The 17,228-nt window shown below is 37.4% G+C and overlaps 4 protein-coding genes across 7 annotated transcripts in view; 3 read left to right on the top strand and 1 right to left on the bottom strand.

Moving 5' to 3' along the window:
• The window catches only part of myo19 (myosin XIX), an 11,080-nt gene extending 5,373 nt beyond the window's left edge, over positions 1-5,707 (bottom strand). Inside the window, exons 1-8 of one of the 2 annotated variants that reach the window (XM_008332388.3) lie at positions 5,470-5,707; positions 4,369-4,495; positions 3,588-3,736; positions 2,926-3,039; positions 1,510-1,642; positions 1,355-1,424; positions 1,126-1,228; positions 930-1,026 (exon numbers count right to left, since the gene is read on the bottom strand). In XM_008332388.3, the coding sequence (XP_008330610.1) occupies positions 930-1,026; positions 1,126-1,228; positions 1,355-1,424; positions 1,510-1,642; positions 2,926-3,039; positions 3,588-3,736; positions 4,369-4,495; positions 5,470-5,529 (853 nt within the window). In that variant the 5' untranslated portion in view covers positions 5,530-5,707. The remainder of the gene's footprint in view (positions 1-929; positions 1,027-1,125; positions 1,229-1,354; positions 1,425-1,509; positions 1,643-2,925; positions 3,040-3,587; positions 3,737-4,368; positions 4,496-5,469) is intronic. The other variant, XM_025065781.1, reaches the window with a different exon arrangement.
• A 39-nt stretch (positions 5,708-5,746) lies between these two features.
• pigw (phosphatidylinositol glycan anchor biosynthesis, class W) lies at positions 5,747-7,826 on the top strand. The gene is made up of 2 exons (XM_025065782.1): positions 5,747-6,178; positions 6,360-7,826. Exon 2 carries the CDS (start codon positions 6,363-6,365, stop codon positions 7,728-7,730), a length of 1,368 nt encoding a protein of 455 aa, XP_024921550.1. The 5' UTR covers positions 5,747-6,178; positions 6,360-6,362; the 3' UTR covers positions 7,731-7,826.
• Positions 7,827-8,954: 1,128 nt separating this feature from the next.
• On the top strand, positions 8,955-15,618 carry ggnbp2 (gametogenetin binding protein 2). Of its 2 annotated transcripts, none has more exons than XM_008332390.3 (14): positions 8,955-9,099; positions 9,887-10,000; positions 10,637-10,717; positions 10,840-11,093; positions 11,477-11,575; positions 11,748-11,861; positions 11,944-12,153; positions 12,248-12,422; positions 12,610-12,780; positions 12,858-12,984; positions 13,083-13,208; positions 13,318-13,466; positions 13,559-13,690; positions 14,970-15,618. In XM_008332390.3, the coding sequence occupies exons 2-14, from the start codon at positions 9,908-9,910 to the stop codon at positions 15,171-15,173; spliced, it is 1,935 nt and encodes a 644-aa protein (XP_008330612.1). In that variant the 5' UTR covers positions 8,955-9,099; positions 9,887-9,907; the 3' UTR covers positions 15,174-15,618. The 2 variants fall into 2 exon arrangements, with proteins under 2 accessions (XP_008330612.1, XP_008330613.1); XM_008332391.3 differs by lacking the exon at positions 8,955-9,099 and adding an exon at positions 9,125-9,671.
• Positions 15,619-16,141: 523 nt separating this feature from the next.
• Positions 16,142-17,228, top strand: part of dhrs11a (dehydrogenase/reductase 11a) — a 29,218-nt gene continuing 28,131 nt past the window's right edge. The window contains exon 1 of one of the 2 annotated variants that reach the window (XM_008332392.3): positions 16,142-16,529. In XM_008332392.3, the coding sequence (XP_008330614.1) occupies positions 16,398-16,529 (132 nt within the window). In that variant the 5' untranslated portion in view covers positions 16,142-16,397. The remainder of the gene's footprint in view (positions 16,530-17,228) is intronic. The other variant, XM_008332393.3, reaches the window with a different exon arrangement.

The following is a 17,228-nucleotide window of genomic DNA, read 5'->3' as shown; positions in this document are numbered from 1 at the left end:
ATATATACACATATATACACACATATATATACACATATATATACACACATATATATATACATATATACACATATATATATACACACACACACACACACACACATACAAGTCTAGATAAAGAAAATTGCAAAAAGGAAAAAAAAAAAATATATATATATATATATTTCCTTTTTTCATTATTTGGTTCAGACAATCTATTTGTCCTCCAATACTAACGTATCATGTCAACTAAAGCTTGACATGATACACATGGAATTGAAAAAAAAAAATTAAAAAAAAAAATTTTAATTAATTTAAAAACCACCATTCACCTACATATAAATTAATAACTGAATAACATTTGACGGAAAATACAAACATAGTTTTGTTAAGGGAAATAAAATAAAACCAAGTACATTTTGCAGCTTGAAAATTGGCAGCTTGAACCTGTGAGTCCTTGATTGTTTACATTCTTTTCATAGCACAAAGTCAAGTCAAGTCATGTCAATTTTTTTTTTTTGTATGGGCCAAATTTACAAAACACATTTCTTGGGGTTTTTTTTTTCTTCCAGTTTTAAATAAGAACTGGATTTAAACTAAAAATGCCCACCTAAATGAATTTTAACAGGGGAAGAATTGTCACTTGTGACAGTGACTGCATATACTGTATATTATATGCAGTCACTGTCACAAGTCAATTGACAAGAAGTCAAGTCACACACTGAGCAGGCATTTTAGCAATGGTGGGGCGAAAAAAACTCCATTTTAACAGGAAACGAGATTCAGACTTGACGTATTGCCGTCTGCCTCAGCAAAGTCTCCGGAGAAAAAACTCAGACTTAGTATTGCCGTCTGCCTCAGCAAAGTCTCTTCCATGCATCAAAATAAAATCAAATAACTTTTCCAGAATTTTCAAATGTTTAACATTTTCAAAGTTAAAAACAACCAACCCTCGATTTCTTTTTCAGTCTTTGGCAACCACGCAAAATGCTGCCCATGTAGCATTTTCCACTCTTTTCTCTGCTCTTCTGTGGCTCCTTTCATCATCTGGAAGACAGTTACATCTGTAAAATACACAGCTGCGATACTGTATTGGTGTCAAAACTAAAACATTATACAATGGGGTATTATGTGTCTTTAAAAGACCTGATAGAAAATATGGAAGTTCCTCTCATTGGCTGGTTGGCAGGCCACCCTGGTTTTCTCCAGCAGATATGTTTGCACTGACGCACCAACTAACAGCTGATTCCTTCATTAAAAAAAAGGTAAAAAAAAACGTGATACTGATTGACTGACTTCTGTGGTTGACTTTGAGACAGGTATATGATGATTGATTTAATAACATGTGACAGATACAAAGTAGCACAGCGGGTACCTGTCTAGCTGAAGCTGGATGTACTTCCCAAAGCGACTGCTGTTGTTGTTCCGTAGTGTACAGGCATTGCCTAAGAAAAGGTACATGGGTGATGACTAACAGCCTGCTGTCGTCGTGTTCACAAAAAACATCATAACATTGTTGCATTGGCTTACCAAAAGCTTCCATGAGAGGGTTAGAGTCCAGCACTCTGCGTTCTATCTTTTCCACTGTTCCTTGACTCTTTGTAACTGAAGAGGAGGCAGCCACACTGGCATAGTATTTCATCAGGCACCGAGACGTCCACGTCTGAACGGTCACAAATATTTTATTTTAAAAACATATCACAAACCCTTTGACATGAAACTGATCAGCGATTTTAACTTGCAGTTCTTTATGCACATATTGAAGCCAGACTTACAGAGACAAGACAAGACAAGACAAGACAAGACTCCCTTACCCTCTCACGTTCATCAATGATTTTAAAGGTGTTTCTATGCCCTGTTTTATAATTATCTGTTTTTATTTTATTTTTACGTACAGTGTCCTTGAGTGACCTGAAAGGCGCTTATAAATAAAATGTATTATTATTATTATTATTATTTTGGCTTAGGTATCAGATAGCACAGGCTACATTTGTTTGTTTTTTTTACATGTTCGATCATGAGATTTTCAACAACATCAGGCCTCGGAATCATTGCAAACACTCAAAGCACAAGAAACAACACCTAGGAAATGTCATTGGTATTGCTATGCTGGAGAGATGCTGTAAAAGCATTTAAACACTACAAGTCTTTCGGTAACAACCTAGAATTGGAAGATATGAGTTAACTTGATCATAGACCACCTAGGCACAAGCCATGCTAGGATAGGGAACGAGCCAGAGCGGCTGATGACACAGGTCACATCACTGCTGTTTAGTTTACACTTTAAAGTGTGTTAGAATCAGTCTGAATTCTTTTTTTTTTTTAAGTCGATGAACGTTCCAGAACTCAGTTTACTGCTTTGAACAAATTCAAAACATTAAAACAATTTCTTTAAAAACTTTTATTAATGACGATTAAAACTCCTTAAATGTTTTATTTATTTATTTATTTTAATTTTTGTACTTTGTATGTTTACTGTAGCTTGATTGTTGATTGACTGACTCAAATTGTAAGTTGCCTAGGATAAAAACGTTTGCCAATTGTATTGTAATGTAATGTTATCTTTGTTGCCGTTTTTCCTTCACCTTTAGGTAATTGCTATTTTACGATATTTTGCCTAGAATGTGAACATAATGAAACTGTCCGATCTTTTATTCTGGTAAGATATAAACATGTATGCATTTATTTGGGTTAAGTAAGTAGTGAATAACAGTGACAGTCAAACATGCCAACTGCCTTTAGTTCCTCTTAAAGAGCAGAAACACATTGGTCTGTCTGCTTGCTTTATAAATTACAAATTGACAGATAATTATCCGAGTCTGTCTACTTGCTTTATAAATTACAAATTGACAGATAATTATCCGACTGGGGTTAATCTGTGGTCAATACGTTTATATTAGCTGGACCCTGCACTGATGTAGTGCTATGGTATTATGCATGGTTTACCTTGCCAGCACCACTCTCACCACTGACCACCAGAGACTGATTGACTGGCTCCAGCTGACCCTGGACATTCCTGTACGCCTCTTCTGCCATTATGAAGATGTGTGGTTTTAACTCCTGTTTACAAGACAACACCAGCTTATTAGGACAGTACACATCCACAGAAATAGGTTGTGTTTTATGTGTTAACAAGTAGGCCTAGGTAGTGGAGGTTTAAAAAAGCAGCAAAGGAACAAAAATGTCTCATTGGAGTCCCGAAAGGGCATGCAAGTTTGGTGAAATATTCTATGAGGTATATTCCCGAATGTGAGTATTACCAGTTTGTATTATTTAGGTTTGTAAAATCGCAAATTCAAGTTGTGGTTGGTTGAAAATGACTTGTGAAAGTAAAAACTGAAATGTCTTACTAGTTCATTAAATCTACCCATTTGTTAGCTATTATCACTGGCAGTGGCCTGTGTTCTGTAAAGAGGCTAACTAAGGTGCTAACGGGCAGCTACAGACCAGTCAGTTATTAATGTTATTTACCTTTAAAAACACTTAATCTGAAATGTTTTTGCTGTTGTTTCACACAACACAGCCCTAAACATATTTCTTTTAAATACAGAAAAACTATATTTGCATATGCGTGAATTACAGTTAGTCTCATGTGACGTTGTAAATACCTGGGGCTGTGGAGCAAAGTGATACTGTTTCATAACATCCTGACGGTAGAGGTGTGGCATTGGCTGGAAGGGATTTAGTGCAACCAAGGAGCAGCCAGCATGTGTGTAGAACACCTTCGCTTTGTACCTGGCCTGAAGGCATTTTAGCACTACCAAGAAAAAAAAAAAAAAAAAAATCAATCATTAGGAATCTTTATATATCAACAAAAAGAGAATAGTCAGCATTAAGTACGTAGATGATAATCATCAGACACAGAAACAGGTAAGAGATACATCATTTAGCCATTGTATTAAATTATTTACTATAACCGGAAAGCAGTACAAGAACATATAAATACAGATGTTTTTCTGCATTAACTAAATCTGACGTAATCTGCTTTAAAGCTCCACTGATGTTACAACTGTCTTCAACAGTTACCTGACAAATAAAGTAATAAAAAAAAATTCTTGCAGATACAACGCCATATACTAGACAGATGTACTTAAAAAAAGTGTCTACAATTAATGAGGATTATGAATGCACAGCAATTAAAGGGCATTATTGATAAATGTTGAGAAATTATGTAACGTGTTAGACAAAATCACAAGGTTTTTAGAACTGTGTTTGCATCACAATCAATCAATCAATCACAAGGTTTTTAGAACTGTGTTTGTGGCACTGACCAAAAAGGTTTTGTTCCTTCACTTTCTACAGCTTAATCCTTTTTAGAGTCACAGAGGGACAGGTCCCAATCCCAGCAGTCATCAGACAACTAGATATAAAATAATTGATATTTGGAACCTGTTGTAGTGGTCACAGGGTTGATCTTGGTGAGGTCATCATAGGTATGGAGTTTATCTTCATCAGTGAGGAAAGCCTGAATTTCACCCTCCAGAGAGTCATTCAAGGATGACTGAAGAGAATGTTCCTGGTGGACATGTGTCCAGGGCAAACGTATAGATCAAAAACACAAAGGCAATAACGATTATCTAACGAAACAAAACACAAAAGTAACAATTAAATACGTGTTAATCCTTTTGAACGTAGACTTTGTCATTTCAAAATAACAATATCATATCCAATTTCCTTTATACATTTATATTGAAAAAATACATTCAAACAGTTACTTGTCCACAACAATTAAAAGGCCAACATTATTTGAGATAATTATTTCAAAATATAAAAAGAAATTAGAGGTTTATTCTAAAAGTCAACTGTGTACCTGCTTCTTTAGTAAAAGATTGCAGTTCTCTCCCTAGCAGTAGAGGTAGGAGACTACCTCTACTCACTGCTCTCTTAAGAGTTTTTCAATTTCACCATTAGGAAATAGTTCTTAATCAGTACTCAATGAAGTCTACTTTGGCTAATGTCATATTATATACTTATACTTTTTTATATACTTTTCTAAACAAACACATTTTCCATTGATTTGGTTCCTCAGGCTTGGAAGTAATACAAAATGCTAATATGTTCAGAACTAATTTAAAATGTGTTTAATGATGCCAGCATGGGCAAACGCTCACCTGAAAAAGCAGTTATTTTTAGTACACCAACATGACCCTTATTTACTTCTCCTTGGAAACTGTAAATACCAGTGGGCCTTCTCAACAGAGGTCCAATGTAATTTCGACAGTACATTTAGATGGACTTGTTCTCCAACTACACGTTTAACTTATATGTATATATATATACAGTGTATGAAAACAACAGGTAGTGTAAACAGGCGAACCAAGACCTATAGAGTTTTTGACAAAAACTAAAGTACTCTGTATGTAGGTCAAGTGACTTCATATGGTGTCGTTTTTGACACTGACGGTTACAATTTTAAACCGGTGACAAGAAGCGCGTTCTAACGCTGCTGTACATGCTACTCATTCCTCCTCATGCGCGTTTCTAACTTACCGTACCATTTTCATTCCCGTATCGTAAGCCAATGCGGCGTTCTTTCGCTGAGGAATTCATTTATCTAACGTTGTGGATGTGCAAACACGACGTCAAAAACATTTTTAAAAAACTACATTACAGTATTATTTAACTCCGTTGAATCCTGACATTTTCCATTACTGTCAGAAATGCCTCAAGGACAACTTCCTTTCTGGTTCCCTCCCTAATGTCTCCTATGACTCCCGCCCGCTCTGGAAATCCCAGCTGTCCATTACGAGTGTTCGCATTTATAGTAGTTTTAGCTGATAGTGCTGCTCTTAAAAAAAGATTTAAGTATTTTTTCAGTGTACCTTCATATATACTAAATTTACATTATTGAAAAACAATTTAGGTATTATTTTGACATGAGTACACAGCATATAAACGCTCACCTCAGTGACAGTTGCTAGAAGCAGAATTTAAAAGAACATTTTACATTAAATGTGTAATATATATTAAAGTTAGTTATTATGAATGACATTATAGTACACCTTGCGAAATTAAAAAGATTAAACCGTGCGCCGGAAATGTTCGAAAGTCCGAGCTGCCTTGAATGCGCCAAAACGCCAACACGGAAGTTATATGGAATCTTGGATTGGAAACATGTTTTTTCATTAGTACATCTGTGTGCTAAAATACAGCTTTCTGTGAACTTGCATTTTTAGTTTTCTACGCTTCGAATCAAGAGGTAAGTTAAATATCCCTCAAAAATCAGCCCCACTTCTAATGCGGCAATATTTACGTTCCTGAAATGTAATATTCACTACATAAATATTAGTGAATTAAAGATTTTACGCTGTAATGGCGTCTTTGCATATTCAGAATCCATTACTGTTACGACTCTCATTGTTAAAATTATATGTTTGCAGGTCATGTCTCAAAAGGAACTAAAACAAGCATTTGTCAGTAATCTGACTGGCACCAGTCTGCAGGAAGTGGTACTGGGTTCCTTTATCTCGCCAGTGTGCCTTCTCAACAGAGGTCTAATGTGGATTCTTCTTCAACAGGCCACGGGGATTCTTCCGTCATTTTGTCACCTGCTTTTAGACTTTGCTGCCCTTATTTTACCCCTGGTCATCTCGTGTACAATTTTCAGTGATATTCTTCTTCAGGTCATCGTAACCTTAACCCTTGTCTCAGTGTGTATGTTGTGCTTTATCCACTACACCTACCACACTAAAACCACTTTCAGCACCTTACTTCAGAGCCACGTTCAATTCAACCAGGTTCCCTTTGTGACTGTTTTTAGAGTGTTTGTTAACGTGAAAACAGCCATCAGCATACTTGCTGTAGACTTTGCCGTTTTCCCAAGGCGATATGCTAAAACAGAATCCTATGGGACAGGGGTAATGGACTTTGGTGTTGGTGCTTTTGTCTTTGCAAATGGCCTTGTGTGTCCAGAAGCACGGCGGAAAAACATCTCTGGATCAAAGATTAATTACATTATAAAGCAGCTTGTGTCTGTCTGTCCCTTGGTTGTCCTTGGTATGGGACGGCTGCTGAGTGTCAAAATGTCAGACTACCATGAGCATGTGACAGAATATGGTGTTCACTGGAATTTCTTTTTCACACTTGCCATCATCAGAGTTGGGGCCTCAATGCTTTTGATTGTTCTCCCAATCCACAATTCATGGCTTATTTCCCTCCTGATCAGTGGACTTTATCAGGTCACTCTGGAGACAACGGGACTAAAGACCTTTATCATCCGCAACACTGACAGAGACAAAAACTTTCTACATGCTAACAAAGAGGGTATATTCTCTATGGTTGGTTATGTAGCCATCTACTTGGCAGGCGTTCAAGTTGGTCTTTATGTGATGCGCCAAAGGTCACAGGTGAAAGAGTGGCTGAAAACAATATTACTCCTCTTGCTCGCCAGTTTTGTGCTGTACGCTGTTTTATACATAAGTCAGATACTAGTGGAGCCTGTGTCACGGCGATCAGCTAATTTGCCCTTCTGCCTCTGGACTGTTGCACAGTCTTTGTTTTTTTTGTCCTGCCTTGGCTTAGTTGATGTGGTATTGCTGTTATCCAAAACAGCATCAGGTTGTCACTCTATACTCTCACCGTGGCATCTGCATAAAAAACAATCAAAATCAACTGGTCTGGTCAATTCGACTGTAGACACATTGAACTGTAACCGTTTATTTTCAGTGTATGTTTTACTAGTGTACATGTTTATTAACTGCACTGTTGTATATGTTCTTCATATATGGGGGATTACAGTTAAATTTTGGTGAAAAAAAATGTGTAAATATGATACTGAGATAACTTTAATGTAGTGTAGTGTTTGTTTTCATATTTTGTATTATTAACTGGTGCTTGTTTGTGTGGTATGGTATGGTGGTTATGTGTGTGTTGCTTCTAGGAATAGTTGTTGAATAGTAAAATGTTAGCCTTATTAATAATTTGTTTGATAAGTTCTGGCTAAGTGAGTCTAAAATGCAACATTTTCACATCTTCAATTTCTGTTTTGTTTTTTTCTATTTCCATTTAAATATAATTATTTAATTCATTCAGTGACATATCAAAGATAAGTTATTCTCACCCCATGAAACTTTTTGCTTCATTTCCTTTTTTGCAAAAATACCAAACAAACAGAAACAAAACACCACCACCCTGAATTATCCATTGTTTGTATTTTAATAAAAAAAATAGAATTGCTGTTACTTGGATTCGTTTTCATTAAGTTCAGACAAATCTCCTGTGGTTTCTAAACATCATCTGTGGTGAATCCTTTCAATTTGTAGTTATGATGGTCTCCTGGTGTAAACTCTGTTCCTCATTTTCCTCCACAGATTCTGTCTATTTTGTATTAAAGTCAGGATTTTTGTGAATACCAGTCAATACTCATCAACTTCATTTCAGAGAATTGTTTTTATTTTATGAATTTTAGAAATAAAGCTAGTGGGACTACACGTAATGTGATGAGAAATGAAAAGCAATAAAAGGTGTAGAGATATTTACTGGGAAATAATTTTACCTTCACCATATGGTTAATCATTAACAAGTTTACATTTATCTCGGAACACGAGATAAATGTAGAAAAGGCAACATATCAACTTCTATTAATATATAACAAATGTAAAAAAAAATGTATAACTATTATTTTAATACCTGAAATAAACAAAGAAAAACGAAATGTAAAGCAGAAATCCACATCTTGAACAGGAGCAGCTCCTTATATTAATCAAATTAGGGAACATATTTTAGGATTTAGCAATATATTGCAGTAAGTTATATCATATTATATAAGTTGCATGCTTTGTCCTAATATACCTAAAATTTCTGTTTCTGTCCATGCAAATAAGAGTTATATCTTAGAAAAAACGTGTAAATAAGGATTATAAATAGGGATATAATTAATGCCACCAACATATAACTAAATGTGTGTGAAAAAAAAATCACCAGCAAATAACAGTGTGTAACGTTGACATTTTTAAATTTAAAAATCTATCGATTGACTGCCTTCTGGTGGTCAGTAATATTACAACGTCACATGCTACGTCTGAGGGTAAAGGTGAAATCAGTGATGAAGATTCCGCCACCGCAGTCGCTTCTACCACTGTCGTACTTGTTAGTTTTCTGAGACGAAGTTAAGTTAAACGGGTGAGTGCGTGTCATTACTGTTGTCAGTCTGGAGCTGGTATAATGCAGGGGCTTATGTTTCGAAAGTCATATGAGGCCAATGACAATGTCAGTTGTAAAGGGTGCAGTTTCACCTACTTCAACTTTATATTAGCCGCATTTAGGCTGTGCTAACGTTAGCTCCGTGAAGATAGCTCAGCTAACGAGCAAGTCAGCCAAGTTTACTCTGTCGAGAGAGCGGAGAACGTTGTCATTTTCCTGGTGTAGGGAATTTGTAATTTGTTTACGCATTAGAGTACCTTGAAACAACGACACATCGCTTCAGAACATTTAGCAAATAATACTTTCAGACATATTTAGCCTTATTTCCCAATGCAATTAGCTTGCAGGCTAACCTTAGGTGTTCAGTTGACTGCTGTCTTCTTTTCCAGTTTTATACAGACAAATGTAACCAAGTGATTGAAACGGGTTTCATTAGGCAGGTTTGTTTGAAACACTGCATGCTTTTTACCCAAAGCGGCGTTGGCTTTATATATTCTTCAGCAAACTTTGCGGGTGAAATCTGGGTCAACGCAAGTCTTTCCCAAGTGCAGGTCAGTTTGGTTTATTATGTGTCCATTTACGACCAGACGGATGGATTTGAAGTGAAGACTCGTTTTGGTCCGAATGTCAGGTTTTAACATAACAAGCGATTTTGAAAGCTAGCCGTTTAATGACTTGCTGTCGATTAGCACTAGCATGTTTTAATGTAGCAATGTGCTGCTGTTAGTTGGATTGTAGTCACCTTGGTGTGTTGTTCTACCTGCAGGGGCAAACACTGGAATAAACCATGGCACGACTAGTAGCAGTTTGCAGGGAAGGAGAGGAGGACTATACGTTCCTCTCCAGACAGATTCCTCTGTACATTGACGATACTCTGACGGTGAGCAAGCTTTTCTTAAAAATATGAATCTCGTGTACTGTATGCAGTGACTTATCCGAGCCATCTGCAGCCCTGTGTGCCCCCTAAGAATGAATTTAAGTATTTTGATATGGGTTCACACGCAACTGCAGTCAACATTTTTTTTTTGTTTTTTTTTTGTGATTGAGGTGTATGGGACTAGTTCTAGGTATCTTCAAAGATAAAAGCCATACCACTTGCATTCAGTTGTATGGTTTTTCTCTTCTCCTAATGGTACTATATGAAACTGAGAAGACTTTAGTGAGAAGAATTGACACCGTGAAATGACTTGCTGACATTGTAAAAACTGAGACACTACCCAAGTTTTCATGGACCTGTACAATTAACAAATAACTTCCAAGATCGGAGTAGCACTCATGGACATTATGGTAATAATTAATTGTTGTGGGTAGGTGTTAGTTGATTGTTGTTATTTAATTGTAAGTAGGACAAATGTATGTGTCCTAGACTGGAAATCCAGTTAAATTTGCTTAAATGTTCCATCACACATATTGCAGTTAAATATTTATTTTCAAAAAGAGGCTCCTGTCAAACGATTAATATATTAATATGTAATTATTAGTGTTGATTTGTGGTCATGTTATGTCATCTTACCAGATGGTGATGGAATTTCCTGATATTATCAAGAATGTTGACAGGCATGAAATGAACTCATCTCGATGGAAACAGTTTTCTGAGGTAAGCACTTTAACACATAATGACTCCAATAGTTTAAATTAAAAGCCTTATGTTGAATCCACAAGTACCAGATTGGTTTTTGTTTTTTTTTTTGACAGTACTGTGTTCTCTGTGACATTTAGTTTTACTCCAAACTGAAGCAACAGGACTTGAATGTCGCCCTGATTGTGACCACCAAAGAAATTTATGGTGCGTTATCTCAGTTGGTGCCATGTGTTGGATGCAGAAGAAGTGTGGAGCGTCTCTTCTCACACTTGGTGGAATCAGGGAATCCGGCTCTGGAGCCTCTTACAGTAAAATCTACAGGTCTACTCTCTATCACCAAGGCCTGTTTAACAGATGTGAAGAAGCTTTACACCCTCTTCTACATACATGGGTAAGATGGATGTTTTTTTTTGTTTTTTTTTTTGCAAAGCATTTAATAGGAAAGTGTGTGGGGACGATGCCTTGCTCAGAGCACCCCCGTGGTAACTTGTGACTCGAACTTGAAGCCTTCCGGACCCAAGTCCGCTTCCTTAACCACTAGGCCACCACTGCCCCTATTATATATTGATGTAGCATGATTTAAAAAAAAAAGTAGTTTCATTAATTCCAGGCTTTATAATCAACATATTACATTCTAAAATTGCACATTCAAATGAATCAAATAAACTTGTAAATAAAATATAGTTTAGGTTGCTGGCTTAATCAATAAATAGAAATGCATGTTAGCACTAGAGATTTTTGCGTTTGTTTTTTTATCTCTCTTTTTTTTTGCAGGTCAAAGTTGAATCACATAATTGATGGCATTCCAAAAAGTAAGAAAAACAAGAGATGCCAGTTGCACTCCTTAGACACACATAAACCTAAACCTTTGGGGTAAGTCATTTACAACAAAGCATTGTTCTGCCCTCTCTGCACATTGTGGTTGTTCAGTTTACATCATAACAGTCAGTGTTCTCTGACTAATCTTTTTATGGATTGTACAGTGACTCTTTGACAGTGGTTGTTTTCAAATGTGTTTTGATAAATAAACTCCACTTGCTTTCAGGGGAAGCTGGATAGATATATGGGAGCTGATGTCTCAGGAGTGCAGAGATGAGGTGGTCCTCATTGACAGCGCCTGTCTCTTGGAGACATTGGAGACATATCTGTGTAAGCACAGGTAAGGTATCGCAGCAATGTGTAGTTGTGAACTTTACGGTCAAGTGGTCAACTTATGGTGAGCTGAATCTTGTTGTCAACAGGTTTTGCACTGACTGTAAAAATAAAGTGCTGCGGGCGTACAACATCCTGGTTGGGGAGTTGGACTCCAGTAAAGAGAAGGGTTACTGCGCTGCCTTATATGAAGGACTGTGTTGCTGCCCCCATGAGCAACACATTCACGTGTGCTGTGAAACAGACTTCATCGCTCACCTGCTTGGCCGAGCCGAGCCTGAGTTTGCAGGAGGTTATGAGTAAGTTTTATAGATTTGTACAATGACTTGATCGCACGTTAGTTTCCTCATAACTTATTTATTTGATTTGTTTTTAATTTTCTTTAAATGAAAGGCGCAGAGAGAGACACGCAAAGACCATTGACGTTGCACAAGAAGAGGTCCTGACCTGTCTGGGTATTCACCTCTACGAGAGACTGCACAGGATCTGGCAGAAACAACGAGCCGAGGAGCAGACCTGGCAGTTACTGTTCCATTTGGGAATTGATACACTACATAAAAGTTTTGAGGTACACTTTGTGAATGTGGAATCATTTTAGAAGTATTTATTATACAGTACTTTACCTGGTAATGTCCTAAGCAGAAGAATAGAGACCGATAGCTCAATTGTCATTCGTGACCATTAAAAAAAGGAAATTGATCGTGGGTAGAATTATTATAAATGTGAAATATATTGCATTTATATGTTGGCTCCAGATGGCGGTAGAGAAGATGCAGGGCATCAGTCGACTAGAACAATTAGTTGAGGAGCTTTCTGAGGAGGAGAGGGCCAAAGAGCTGAAGCAGGAGAAGAAGAGGCAAAAACGAAAGAATCGACGCAAAAACAAGTGTGGATTAGAAGAGGTTAAGAGCACAAACCTTGATGAGGTAATGGTTCTTTTATACATAATTAGAGACTTTGGTCTTCTACAGTCAGGCTTCAGTCTAACAGACTTGTGTCGTAGGCTTTACTTCACCCTGATGTGGGCGGATGTAAGGGATGTAGTAGTCATGATGATGAAGAGGAGGAGGAGGAGGACCTGGGCTACAGGAGGACTGCCTCCTGTAGCTGCCCACATGACGCTAAACAAGGTAACGATGTCTGAGTGGCCAAAATATGAAGACACTTTATTTAGTGTTTAGTTAAGTTTTTTTTTTTGTAAAGTATAAGCCTTTTGTTGCTTCTTTAGATTTGTCCACCCACAGCAATGGCAGTGACTGTGGCTACTCCTCGAGCATAGAGAGCGGCGATATAGGATCACGAGAAGGCTCTGACATTGCCTGCTCTGAGGGGATCTGTAATCACGAAGAAGCAGGTAAGCTTTAACATGTAGTATAAAAACAGAATGCACCTTTTTTAAGAAAGCGGGCTGTGTTTTTTTTTTCCATTTTTTTAAATTATTGGTTCTTGTTTGTCTTTTAAAGTTGACGAGTCAAGTAGTGACCGTCAGTGTTTCAAGGACAAGGAGGAAGATGGAATAGACAGTTGTGTAGATTGCTGGCAGTGCTCTGATGACAACACTCAATGCAAGAGTAAAAAAAAGAAAAAGGGCAAAGGCTTATGCACCGACCAGGTAAGTGAAAGCATCAGCGTCAGCGTCCCCTTGATCTATGTTGAAGACACCAACCTCTCACCATTATAGTACATATGTATTTTTTTTTACAGAGCCACAAATGTGAAAGTTGTTTGTCGGCCGGCTATACCACCATCTTTAGTGCATCGTTGCACACGTGCAGAACCAAAGAAGTCTCTCCCTCCTTATGTGGCAATGCATTTTCAAGCATCACACAACTTCTGGTGAGTAACTGTAGAATTAGTTAGTGAATGTCGCATTTCGAGCATCACTGGAAAGGTCACGGGAAATTGGTTGATTGTGGTGTTTTTAAACGCGGGCTGTTAAAACACTAAGGATTTGAGATGAGCAGTTCTTGATTCAAATTATAGCTCTGGTAATGGTTGGTAGAATTTGACGCCGTAAAAACATGACAGATTTATGCCCGTGTATAAATGAAGTTAGTGTAGAACTACAATTGTTTAAACGGCCCAATGTCTCTGTGATATGACAGATTTAATTTTGTGACTATAAACAAAGTATTTCTGTTTGCACACTGCTGAATGATAAATATATTACATGAATTGATGTACACTGCCTGGCCAAAAAAAAAAAGGGTCATACACTCTAATATTTCGTTGGACCGCCTTTAGCTTTGATTACAGCGCGCATTCGCTGTGGCGTTGTTTTCGATAAGCGTCTGCGTCTGTCACAAGATTTATTTCCATCCAGTGTTGCATTCATTTTTCACCAAGATCTTGCATTGATGATGGTAGAGTCTGACCGCTGCACAAAGCCTTCTCCAGCACATCCCAAAGATTCTCAATGGGGTTAAGGTCTGGACTCTGTGGTGGCCACAATCCATGTGTGAAAATGATGTCTCATGCTCCCTGAACCAGTCTTTCACAATTTGAGCCCGATGAATCTTGGCATTGTCATCAGGGAAGAAAAAATCCATTGATGGAATAACCATCAGTAATTATCCAATAGGAGGCTCGTACCTATTTGCTTAGCTAAATCCAGGTGGCGACTTTTTTTTTTTTTTTTTTTTTTTTGGCCAGGCAGTGTATTTTCCTTGGTTTTCCTTTTGTAAGGATGTTCCTTTGTTTGTCAATGTGTGACAGGCAGAGCAATTTAATTCTCTTCCGCTAGGTGGCAGCAGATGGTTATTAAAACTAAAAAAAAAGATAAGAGTTGTTGAAGATCTTTGAGTGTCTTTTTTTTTTCAATTCCTTACAGTATATCAGTAATGTCTTCAACTAAACATGAAGTACATTTTAGTAAATTTAAACTAGAATACTAATATATTTCATTACATTTTGTGATATTTTTGTTTGGTGTTGTGCTGTAGGGTTTTTTTTTTCTGATGATATACAGTATATGGGGGGGGTTTCTGATGATATACAGTATATGTGTCCCAAAAGGTTGGGAAACACTATTGTACAAAATGGAGAAATTATTTGTATAGTAGATGTTTTATTTACAGTATTTGACCTTGTGTGTGTTTTTTTTTTTCTTTAACAGGATTATTCAGAAGGGAGCTCTGATGAAGAAAACTGTCTTACACAGGACGAAATCCAAGCTTTTCGCGAAAGAAACCAGTCCTTCTACAATAACCGTGACCAGTACCGACAGCTGCTAAAGGAGAAGTTCACCAATTACTGCCGTGCTACTGAGCAGAGTCAACCTGTGTGTAAGAAGTGGTTTGCCACCGCTAGTGTCAACTAACTGAAGACCACCCTCTGGGGGGGGGAAAGGACACATGTCCACTGCTGCAATGTGTTTTGAAGTCTGTTTTGAATTAATATTGGGTGTCCTGTTCACTCATTTCTCCTTCACGTTAAATGTATTTTCCTGTTTCTGTTGGTATCTCTTAATCTTTCTTTTGATTGCACTTGTACACAAATGCATTTTTTTGGCCACTTTCTGTGGTCATCTTGTTGACCAAACCTTGCTGTTGTTGATGGTCTAATCCCGGTTGTTGGTTTAAAGTTCAGTGGAATCAAGCTTTGCAAACTGTGACATTAGAAATGATACATATTAGAAGTCTTGTGATTTCTTTTTTTTTTCTTTTTTTTTTATTCTGTTCTTTTTGGTGACAGTGAACTGTAGTGGTAAAGTTATTACCATTTAGTCTGTACAGAAATTCTAATGATTTTACAGAGAATAAACATCCATTTGTCACAAGGACTTGGGTGTAATGTCAGAGCATTGTGTAAAATTTACTAAATAAAGAATATTTATTAGTAATCATAATACGGTGTATATTTATTTAGCTGATATTTACAGTACGTCTGGATAAAAAAAAAAGAGTATTTTTCGTGGATAACCCTACGAACTTGTATCTGGATCAAAAAAAAAATTTTTTCGTGGATAACCCTACGAACTTGTGAATGAATTGATAAACCACCACGTTACCTTCATATTTGTTTATCTTGCTGTGTTGTAATATGCCCTTTAGATGGTTATCGAAACAAGTGTTAAATTGCAAAAGAAATTAAGCGACGGAATGTTCTCCATTTCGTTGTACGTGCTCAATAACAGTAAGTGGCGCAATTCTGTCACTCTTCCACTCACCTTTAAATGTTGTTACATTCTACACTTCCACCGGTGTTACTTTAACCACGTCCAGTAGGTGGAGGTAAAAGATCCACCCACACAGCGGCCCGAGCCCTATGGCTAAAAAAAAAGTGGGAGGTGTCGTGAACCAAACATTTATTCACTCCGGCTCTAATATTTCTGGCAGCCGAGCGCATGGATCACGGCTTACACGGCCTCTGTTGTCCTGGAACAAGTCGGCGTGTAACGGTCTTATTTACCCATTTGAATAAATCACACCATTAAACAGTGTCGACTGCGGCTGTTACAATCCGAGAGACGAACAGAAGCACAGCCCAGGAGCGGTTTGTTTTTTTCAGTGGTCGCTGCTGCTGTAGTGTAAAAGCGGAGCAGATGGAGCGGTGGAAAGGCAGAGTGGCCCTAGTGACTGGAGCCTCGGTGGGCATAGGAGCGGCTACAGCCCGGTGTCTGGTCCAGCACGGTATGAGGGTGGTCGGCTGCGCCAGGACGGTCGACAAAATAGAGGTGGGTGAAATTCTTTAATATCTGTGGCAGCTGTAAATGAAGTTTCGACGACACAGGGGAGCTAGCTCTTATAAGTACCCCGGCGCAGTAGCTAACCGCCGTTAAAGGGACAGCTAGGGTTTTTTTTTTGAAAGTGTGTGGTTGTACAAGTCTGACAAAAAAGGGCTGCCGGCTGTGACTGAGCGGTTTATTTGATGAAGCTACATTGCTTGACTATCGCAGCGTTGAAAACGGAATAAAAGTAGAACGCAGCTTAATAATATCGAAGCGCTGAAAACACCCGGAATAAAAGTAGAACGCAGCTTAATAAACACAAGTAACTCGGCTAAATAAATCGTGAAATAACACAAGCTTTTTTGTTGCTTTTTTTTAAAGGTTATTTTACAATAACTTAACGACAACCTGATATTCTGATATCAGTTAATGTTCCTGCACTGTCCATTTTTTTGGGAGAAAATAACATAATTAATAAAAAAAAGTCTCACGTGACAATGAGAATGGGCATATTTAGCTGTAGCCCGGTGCTTTGCTAGTTGTTTTTTTTTAATTAAATTTAAATTTAAAAAAAAAAAATTAAAATAAAGGAAGCAACTTATTGTTTTTCCTTCTTTTTGCACATTCCACGATACAATTACTTTGATTTATCACCGTTTTCTAAGAGGTTTTATATATTGATATCTAAACTTTTTCGATAGAATT

This window comes from Cynoglossus semilaevis, chromosome 19, assembly GCF_000523025.1.
Source record: "Cynoglossus semilaevis isolate Cse_v1.0 chromosome 19, Cse_v1.0, whole genome shotgun sequence".
Taxonomy (NCBI): domain Eukaryota; kingdom Metazoa; phylum Chordata; class Actinopteri; order Pleuronectiformes; family Cynoglossidae; genus Cynoglossus; species Cynoglossus semilaevis.
The sequence above is the reverse complement of the archived record's forward strand: the minus strand, read 5'-3'. Positions and strand labels throughout refer to the sequence as shown.